The following is a 10,521-nucleotide window of genomic DNA, read 5'->3' on the forward strand; positions in this document are numbered from 1 at the left end:
TTTAACAAATCAGTCATGTACTAATCTTACTATTTTAGCATAAGAGTTCTGGAGGAACGTTTGTTTATCTTTTATTCATATCCAGACATTTCTTAGTCATTTAAACGTACACTAAATGGTTAATAGTTAAGTGTGTGGACTTACAAACAGATTTGGCCAGATCCATTATTCTAGACCAATGTTCTTTCTAACATACTTTGTGTTTTGCACAGAATGACGAATGTACGACATGTGACCCATCCTGCGCTGAATGTAAAGGCCCAGGACCATACAACTGCATCAGGTGCCCTGTTCTACAGCGCCTCTCAGAGGATGGGAGGTGTCTTCCTTGCTGTGGAGACGACACATTTGTGGATTCCTCAAGAATCCACTCAGAATGCTGCCAGTGCCAAGAGCTGAATGGTACAAGCTATAAATTATTTATATTTATACATTTCACTATTTATATATTTCAGATTTTAGTATTATTTATATACTATTGTAGTATTATCTTAAATTAATTTTTATTTTTATTTTTTAATTATAGTTTAAGTTTTAGTGATCTTATGTGCTTTAATCATTATTTTTTAAATTTATATTTAGCTTGAATTTTATGTTAGATTTAGTACTTAGTTTTGACACTTCAACTTCAGCTTATTTCATATAGTTGACAAGGCAACATTCTAATTGAAGTTGATAATTTAAAGGGTTAGTTCACCCAAAAATTAAAATAATTTCATTTATTACTCACCCTTATGTCCTTCCAAACCCGTAAGACCTTCGTTCATCTTCTGAACACAAATTAAGATATTTTTGATTAAATCCGTTTGATCAGTGAGGCCTGCATTCACAGCAATGCAACTGAAAATCTCAAGATCCATAAAGTTACTAAAAACATATTTAAAGCAGTACAGTGGTTCTACTTTAATATTATAAAGCGATGATAATACTTAAAAAAAAAAGAAGAAAAAAAAAGACTTTTTAACAATATCTCGTGATGGCCGATTTCAAAACACTGCTTCGGAGCTTTACTAATCTTTTGTTTCAAATCAGTGATTCGGATCTCCTATCAAATGGCTAAACTGCTGAAATCACATGACTTTGGCATTCCGAACCAGTGATTCGATTTGTAAAGCTCCGAAGCAGTGTTTTGAAATCGGCCATCATGAGATAGTTGAAAAGTCGTTATTTTGTTTTTTTGGTGCACAAAAAGTATTTTCGTCGCTATTAAGGTAGAATCACTGAACTCACATGAACTGTTTTAAATATGTTTTTAGTACCTTTATGGATCTTGAGATTTTCAGTGGCATAGCTGTCTATGCAGGTCTCACTGATCCATCGAATTTCATCAAAAATATCTTAATTTGTGTTCCGAAGATGAAAGAAGGTCTTACGGGTGTAGAACATGTAGATATGAGGTAAGAAATTACATCATTTTCATTTTTGGGTGAACTAACCCTTTAATATATATTAAATTAACTTTTTAATAGTTTTAGTTAACAAATAATAACAGTGATATTTAAACTGCTTTACTAATAAGATAATGATTTATATTTATATTGATATTTACTGAATAACTGATGAAATTGACAACAAAAATACAAGCTGACACTTCTTTCTGTAAACCCCGACACAATCAACTCATGGCAAATTAAAATGTATTTTATGTAGTAATGACAACATGCCATCAGTGTTGGGTAAGTTACTCTAAAAAAGTTATTAATTACTAGCAACTAATTCCATATACAACAGTGTAATTTGATGACTGTCTCTCTAAAAAGTAGTGCATTACTAATTACTTTCTAAATCCCATATCAACCTTGACCAGTTGAACAATACAAGGATAGAAATTAAACTGATTCTTTCAAATAAATAATATAAAATTGCATATATTTTTCTTGAACAGACTAAAGTATTAAAGGGAGAAGGTTACATTAAAAACATAAATTTTTACATTAGATGTTAAGTTTTAACGCTAAATCCACTATTGTTTTATATAGAATTGTTCTAGTCTATACAGTATTTAATGCAGATACATAAGACGTAACTCTAATTAAACTAATCCTTTACTTTAAATTAAATTTCAGTAATTTATTGCATTATTAATAAATTACATCCAAAACTGCATGCCATCAATGCTTAACTTGTATTGAGGTATCGATATCAATCGGTAAGATTTGCATAATATTCTCTAGCTACTGTATTGTTAGATAGCAGTATTATTCTTTGTACATTAAACACCTTGAGCTTTCAATATGAAGCCATTGTATTTCAGGGAACCTTTGAATACTCCTGCAATCCTAAATGTGACCTTTTAACTTCTCTTTTCTCAGATGAATGCATTATCGCGCTGAACTACAACCTTTTCACCAATGATGCAGCGACTTTGGGTCATCCTGGCCTTGTTGCTTTCACTTTCATAATTGTGTTGGTATGCTTGTGGCTTGTCATTTTTCTCTTCCTGCATTTTCGGAAGAGGATGACCATAAAGCCCATTGTCAAATTAAATGGCTATTCCAAAATCGCAGACAGCCCTTTCACCACTGCAACCCTCAATGACAGCTTACAGACGGAGTATAGCGATAAAGATGAAGACCAGGAGGAGGACGAGGATATCGTTTACATGGGGAGGGACGGGATAGTGTATCGGAAGTTTAAATACAGCCTGTTGGAGGGGGCAGAGGAAGAGGTGGAGGTGGAGCTGGAATATGATGATGAGATGCATATTATCACATAAAACATAAAAAGTGTGATTACTTTCTTTGATATGTGGATAACACAATACCTTATTTATTAACATTTTGCCATCCAGAAGCTTCACCAATCAACCATTAAAGAAATAGTTTACCCAAATATCACAATTTTGTCATCATTTATTCACTATAATGATGTTCTAAACCCATGTGACCATTTCTTCTGTTCTGTGGAACTCAAAAGAAGATATTTGGCAGAATGTCCAAGCTCTGCACTGTAAAAAATAAAAACGGAAAATGTACTGGTAATTTTCCGCCAGGACTTTATCCGGAATTTTCCGTTAATCCTTAAAACACAACCTTAATTCAAATACAGGTAAATCACCTGTAAAATACCAATACGGAAAATACCTTCATATTTATACAGTACATTGTGCCCTATTTTATCACTTTTTTTTTTTTTTTTTTTTAAATAGTGTGCCTAGCTAACAGGGAACGTTCTCAGAACTTTGGCTAATGTTTAGGCAATTAAAAAAAATGTATGTTTAATGTCCCCATGTAGTCAACAATTGTTTCCCTTAAACCTCATCTTTGATAACCAAAATGACATATTTAAACTTTTTTCCTGTGAAAAAAAATCTTCATGCCTTAAAATAGCTTGAATGTAACTACACTCTTGCTTCATTTAGTATACGGGGATCTATAAATATGCTAATTAGCCCCGCCTCCACTCCACGAGATCAGAGATCCACTCGGTCCATTTACTGAGGTAAATGCTGCACAATGGAATAGCTTTTTACAACGTCGGACACAACGGTAATCAATATCCTTAGAAGCTCTTTGAACAACTTAGAACATCAGTGGAGATAGGCATAAAGTTCATCGTAACATCGTAATACACCCACTCTATTGCTAAATCTACCCGTTTTTTCATATCAACTGAAAAATATCGGGATAAACTGGCTTCTTTTGAGACTTCCTTGCACCTCCTTGTTAGTTAATGATAAAGCCCGCCGACACTTTGAGTGATTGGTTACAAGGTAGTTTGTGATGTCACAAACACCAATGATTTCAAACCGTGTTTTTGAGACTGACTTTAGACCACTGCAGTTTTAAAGAGAAAATACTCAGCAATGGTGTTGACTTATGAATTTACACATGGTTTGCCTTAAAGCATATTTAAACACCACATGGAATTATAAACAAAATTAAAAACTTGATTTTCACCACAGGGGGACGTTAAGAAGAAATGTTCTTATAGTAATGTTAATAGAATGTTCGTTCAAAGTTATCTGTTCTTTAATAATGTTCTCAAAACTACAGCAGCCTTAAACGGACAAACTGCTCTTTTTTGTTGTTGTTGTTGTTATTGACTGGCCCTGGTTCCCATCTACTCCTTTGTAAGAGAGCCACTTGGATGGTGCAAATGCAAATATAAGACTTTTTGATAAGTATCTAAATATTAAATATCTTGTGGTGGTGTCATCAGTATATGCTGAAGTCATTCCTGTTGCTTTGTCTTATTTAAGACCTGTGAATGATTTATGGTGTACTGATGGCAGTCCTTTTCAAACAATAGCTGATTATTCAGTCTGTTATCTACATGAGGAATTGGACATTATGGCTCTTTGTTGTGGTTTATCTCAGTTAAGTTTGATTACTTGATTAAATTAACACAGTGCTGATAATGCAACTGCTGTTGCAAGCCAGAGAAACATAAACCCCTATCACAATAGAAAACTTTGAACGTTTTTGTAAGTTTATATATTTCACATTCATTTTATGAATTTAGCACAGTAAACCATAAACTTACCTTTTAAACCCTTGAAATAAGTGTAGCCTACACTACCATTCAAAAGTAGGACTTTAAGTTTTATTCAGTATGCAGGCATTAAATGACAGGAAAGACATATATTACAAAAGATTTCTATTTCAAATAAATGCTGTTCTTTTGAAACATCTATTCATCAAAACACTTCATGAAATATGTAAAAGTGAATATTTAAGTTATTTTATTATTTCATAATATTACAGTATTTTTGCATAGCATAAGAAACTTCTTTAAAAAAATCAAGATTAAAAAAAAAAAAAAACAACAACTTTCTTTTAAGGGTAGTGCACATGTGACCAAGGATTAACTACAGTCAAGTAATCCATTAGATAAAATCCAGCTAAGCTCTTTGATTGCATGGGAAACCCTTACTGAAATGTCAGCTGATCTTATTGGCATTGTGTGCAATGAACAAAATGAAATCAGAGCCAGTTCAGTTAGCCTTGAGGGTATCTAAAACTGTTTTCAGGACATTATCTTTACAGCCACTCCAAACAAGCTGATCAAATATTTAGCTACAGTGAGAGAAAAGACTCTTAAGATGGGACATCGCCTCATAGACAGGACAAAAAAACAGTACTGTGGCATTTTTTCAATCAAAAGTATCAAAATCAGTAGAATGTGGTTCTATAGCTACCTGTGTTATTTCAGTATTATTTATATACTATTATTTATTAGTGTGCATTCATTTTTTTTGTTATTTTTATTTAGGTTTGTTCTAGTAATTATGTGCTTTTGTCATTTTAATAGTTTTGAAATATTTGTTTAATTTATATTTTTTTTAGTTTGTCATTTTAGTACTTTAACTATTTCAGTTAGTTGCCATTTAAGTTATCTTTAGTTCAATTAACAAAAACAAACAAAAAATTTAATAGTTTTACTTAGAAGACTGTTAGCTACACAGGGATTTAAAAGTGATACAAAAAGTATAATCTAAGGATTCAGTTTGTGAAAGTGAAGCAAAGCCAATTATGGTCACATGGGTTCCGTTACCATGCACCAATCGAGTTCAATGGAACTTGTGACCATAGTTGTCTAACTATGCTTCTGGGAAACGCACCTCAGATTAGGAAAACTGACAAGATAATTTAAGAATAGATCTGTAAAGCTATTACCACAGATTCATTTCTGGTTCTCATTTCACATCTCTATTATATGACATCAAAAAGAGTTGCATGTGGTTTCACAATAACACACAACAATAAAACACCACATAAGGCATTTTTGTTTAATGCTTACAAGTAGGTGTCAACATTGAAGGAATGCTTGTTTGTGCACTGTGTGTTAGTGTTCGATTTCACATATCTAAGGCACTGCCCTGACCAAAAAAGAAAAGAAAAAACACATACACAGTACCGAACATTTAAAGCAGCAGCAGTTTAACATATAAAGGTCCTGTCTAGATGAGCGTCTAAACATCTTTGTGAAGATAACAGCATTAACAAAGGTTTTAAATAGTATGGCTTTTCTGTGCCTACATTAAGATGTGGTCACATTTACCACTGTTTTGCAAATTTTCACAGGCAAAATCAATAGGAATCATGTGATTGGGTATTTCGCGTGAGGATGAAAAATTTCCCCAATGCATATTTCACAACTGGTTCAAGTTGGTCACGTGAATTCGCTGCTTTGACCAACAGAGAGCTGATTGGTTTGAAAGTGATTTGTGTGAGCTGTGCTTCATACATCTCTACACTATTGACAATGAACCTTTTTTTGCCCATGAAATTTCACTGATAGGACCACACCTTTACAGAGGATTGCTGTAGTCCAGGGATGGGCAAAGTCGGTCCTGGAGTGCTGCTGTCATGTAGAGTTTAATTCCAACCTTGATCAACTCACCTGCCTTTAGCCTTAGTAATCCTGAAGACATTGATTAGTTTGTTCAGGCGTGTTTCATTGAGGTTGGAGCTGAAATCTGCAGGACAGCAGCTCTCCAGGACCAACGCTGCCCATCCCTGCTGTAGTCTGACACTAAACTAGCAGCACGTTTCAAGCATGCATTATATAGGAACACAACATGGAGAAACAGGTAAATAAAAAGGACATTTGTAAACCTACATGTTCTAACTCGACTCTTACGGTTTCTTTACAAATGTAAAAGGTAAAAGGAAAAAAAGGCAGCCATTTTATGTGAAGGTTTAGTACTATTACATATGTACATAGTCGAAACCTATGTACAGCCAGATTGTATCTTCAGTCACTGTTTGTTCGCTCTCTGCCCAGTTTTACATTCATGTACATCAACCTTGGACTTCCACCTCTAGTCACGGTTCTCTGAGAACCATAAAAAAAAAAAAAGAATAATTTCTTCTCAAAGAGGAGGGCTGCCAATTAATTATAACTATTGTTAAAGCATTTTATTGATGTAAAGAAAGTCTTTCTTGAACAATAATGAAATTGAAGGTGGAGGCAAATGACCAAACTAAAGAGGAATTTCAACAAAGACCGATTTTGACTTTCGCATAGCTTCACTGCAAGAGGTCTGTGGTAAACATTGAATTCTGGGAAGGGCTCTGTGACGTTTAACCTGGGAACTGCAGTGATAATAGCTCAGTCATTCTAGTAACCATCTTTCTTTTTGCTTTATATACAGAAACAAAAGCGCTACCTGATATGAACATACGTACACAGTGCCTGCACTTAACCAGAGCACCACTCGGGGACAGACATCTTCTTTTTACATAAATAACAACAAATTGCATATGATATAAACTGGCTTTAAATAGAGGTGATCATGAGTGAGTGTTACAGTTGATGACCGTTCAAGATCTGATTGGCTGTTGTCGATACGGACGATTTAAAGAAGTTATCCTCTTTCAGTTTCAAGTGCTCAGGCAGATCAAGCTTTGTCTTCGCCTCCTCAATGTCACTATGAATCGCTGCTATCAACTCATCTGTGAGGAAGACAAAACCGTGAGTTAATGTAACCATGCGAACACATTTGTTTGGGTGGGTGAACAGGTGTTGTGGCGTCAGTGAGATCATGTGATGTGGGAGTGCATCTTACCAAGCGATGTGAATCCTCTCTCAGGGCGAATGTAACCAACCATGGCCACACTCAATATTTGACCGTAGAAATCTTCCTTAAACGTGTGGATCACATGCGTTTCCTGTCACACAGAGCGATAAATACATGATATTTGACATCAGATACATGTGATGTTAATCACTATTAACATTTAATGAATGCAAAGATATCAGATGTCAAACAGCTTGTAGATGTTTGCACCCTCTAGAAAGGTTGATATGAAAATACCATAGACTTTTTTGTGTTTTTGTAGTAAGGGTTCCAGCCGATGCTCATCACCATCTTGTGAATGTCTCCTTTACCCACACGTGCCCATCCGTAGTAGATGCCCGTGCTGATGTCAGCAGGGAGGTTGTCCACAACCGACTCTGGGAAGTTTGCTGGGATCGGAATGGAAAGAGCATTTTATCAGGATGTGCGTTTACATTTGTAACAAGATCTTTATGTAGAGCTACAGATTCATTAAAACTTGACAAGAAGTAAGGGATCGTGTACAGCCATTCATTATCGGAAAATACGTTGCTACTTGCAAATAAAATTACACAAACATAAATAATGGTTTTACTGTATCTTCTAGTATAAATGTTTATAATGAATGCTATATTATTTGTTTGTTTTATACTTATATTTTTTATTCCTGTTCTGAATACCGGTAAATTTAAAGGATTTGTTGTGGCATGAGGAGAACAAAAAATACATGTTTATACTGTTTGTAAACATTTTGTTTTATTTACTCTAACCACTACATAACTTAATATTTTTTATTAAAAAATTTTGTTATAGTAACTGGCAAGTCACAAGAAGAAGCCCATTAGCTTGGGTCAATACAAAATGGTTTACAAAATGGTGAAATTTCCAGTAAGAGTTTGGGGTTCACAGTGTGCAACAGTCGGTTCCTGGAATCAAAAGAATGGAGTGGGAGTGGCATAGGCTAGTTGTCACAACGAGCGAGAAAGGTTGAAAAATCTCATTTTCTGTCTTAATTTTATGTGATGGGGTTGAGTAGTTAAGCTTAATAGTACCCTCCCCAAACTATAATATGCAAAATGTGAATAAAAAGTATGATAATAATTACCATCTTCTGCAGCAATGTTAGACCAGAGACCTGAATTATGTAATTTCTGGTCAATTATGTCACATATGGGTGGAGTCTAAATTATCATAGGCGGAGAATGGTTGGCGAGAAGGGGTTGAGTTCAGACTGAGGACATAACTTTATAGTCTGTTATATATATATATATATAAATCTTGCATTTTTTAGAAAAATATTTTCCACAAGAAAATAACACAAATAAATAGAATATTGGCAAAAATTATAGACACTGCAGTTAAATATTTTATATACAAAAAGTGCCTCAGACACATGACAAAATGCTTTGTGTACGATAGAAATAATATATTTTATAATAAAATGTATTTAAATGCAATAATTAATTTTATTTATTATAACGGACATACCAAAGAACCGTGAAAGCTTTTACCATTTTATTATGGTGAACCACTATTTTAAAAGTCTGGGGGACTGAAATATTACCGAATCCTAAGAATGATTTGGGCAGAATTTTAGTTGAAAACATTACATTTTTTAATACTAGTATAAATTTACTGGCACCGTTTTTACAACTGAACATCAAATTGTAGCGGTTTAATTCCGCGTTACATATCAAATTTATGTTTTAACTCATAAAGCGTAAACATTATCATGTGTTTAAATACTATTTTACGAATTTCCTTTACCCAAAAATCATTCACTCATTTTAAGCCGAATGTTAGGCATTGACAGCCTGGGTCACCACCGTACACTTTCATTGCATCTTTTCCCATTCAACAAAAGTGGCGGCGATAGTAACACTCACTTGTGTGTCTCACGGAAGAAAGTCAGACAGGTGTGAAACAATACAAGGGTGAGGAAATAGTGTCAGAATTTTTATTTTTGGACAAAATGTTTCTGTAAGTGTTATTCTCACCTGTTGGGATGCCTAGTTCTTTGCTTCCCCGTCCGAATCCGTGGATAACCTGTCCCCGGCAGAAATAAGGCAAACTCCTCATGACAACGCGTTTTAAGTGATTCACTGATCCAGTCAGTTGACAGTTCTGGTGCGGACAGTGACCCTGCTGATTCTAGACTCTTCTCTCTTATCTAACGTGCTCGTTTTCAGCCAGTGAATATCGTTTTGATAATGAAGAGCCTTTAAGTCTCAATCCCAGCTGTTTTGAATCTTGAGACTAAATGAAGAAGCGATATCTTCTGGGATACAACAGGTCAGTACGTTGATCCTCACAGTAATGTACCCGGTGAGTTTCGCACTCATCACACTAGCAGTTTTTTCCACAACGACCTTGCTACGCATTTCCTGTTAGATGAATTCAAAATAAAAGTCCTGCAATTTTACTAAATACAAATCGAACTTTTTCCAATAATATTAAATCAATAATTCAGTTCGTACGAGAACTGAATTATTGATTTAATATTAGTGACTAAATAAAAAATAATAATTTGTAGATTTTTTGCCTGTTCATACACGATGGCAGGAAAAATGAAGTAGCAAACTAACCAACCTTAGAGACCTTCCCAACTCGTACTGTCATCATGTGACACAATCTACAAAAGGTCAGATGTCATATGATTATTTGAGACCTTTGTCTTAGATATATTCACGTTAAATTACCTCACCGTATAAATAGCTTCAGTATGAATTTGAATGATGAATTAATTATATGGGAAGGTTTATTTATTCATATTTATTATACTGTTTGATAAATAATTTTTACAAATAACAATAAGTTGCAACTAACCGACCTGGGGTGCGTTTCCCAATGCAAATTCCGTTCCGTAGGCATTAAAGGTAGTTTTAATCGAACCCATAGTCCATTGTTCTGTAAGGGAAGTCAGTGACCAGAAGGTGTCGCCATTTATCTGGAGGTGTGGAGTATGAGAGCACTTTCTCTCAATCATTCTTCCATCATTTGCGTCTGTAACACTATTC

At 34.5% G+C, this 10,521-nt stretch overlaps 2 protein-coding genes across 3 annotated transcripts in view; one reads left to right on the forward strand and one right to left on the reverse strand.

Moving 5' to 3' along the window:
- The window catches only part of pcsk5b (proprotein convertase subtilisin/kexin type 5b), a 77,548-nt gene extending 74,716 nt beyond the window's left edge, over nt 1-2,832 (forward strand). For both annotated transcript variants that reach the window (XM_048209192.1, XM_048209193.1), the window contains exons 36-37: nt 213-402; nt 2,313-2,832. In XM_048209192.1, the coding sequence (XP_048065149.1) occupies nt 213-402; nt 2,313-2,716 (594 nt within the window). In that variant the 3' untranslated portion in view covers nt 2,717-2,832. The remainder of the gene's footprint in view (nt 1-212; nt 403-2,312) is intronic.
- A 2,885-nt stretch (nt 2,833-5,717) lies between these two features.
- Nucleotides 5,718-9,893, reverse strand: rfk (riboflavin kinase). The gene is made up of 4 exons (XM_048209901.1): nt 9,502-9,893; nt 7,763-7,914; nt 7,514-7,616; nt 5,718-7,400 (listed from the first exon to the last, which is right to left on the reverse strand). Exons 1-4 carry the CDS (start codon nt 9,581-9,583, stop codon nt 7,252-7,254), a joined length of 486 nt encoding a protein of 161 aa, XP_048065858.1. The 5' UTR covers nt 9,584-9,893; the 3' UTR covers nt 5,718-7,251.
- Nucleotides 9,894-10,521: the final 628 nt, after the last annotated feature.

Source organism: Megalobrama amblycephala, linkage group LG12 (assembly GCF_018812025.1).
Source record: "Megalobrama amblycephala isolate DHTTF-2021 linkage group LG12, ASM1881202v1, whole genome shotgun sequence".
NCBI lineage: Eukaryota > Metazoa > Chordata > Actinopteri > Cypriniformes > Xenocyprididae > Megalobrama > Megalobrama amblycephala.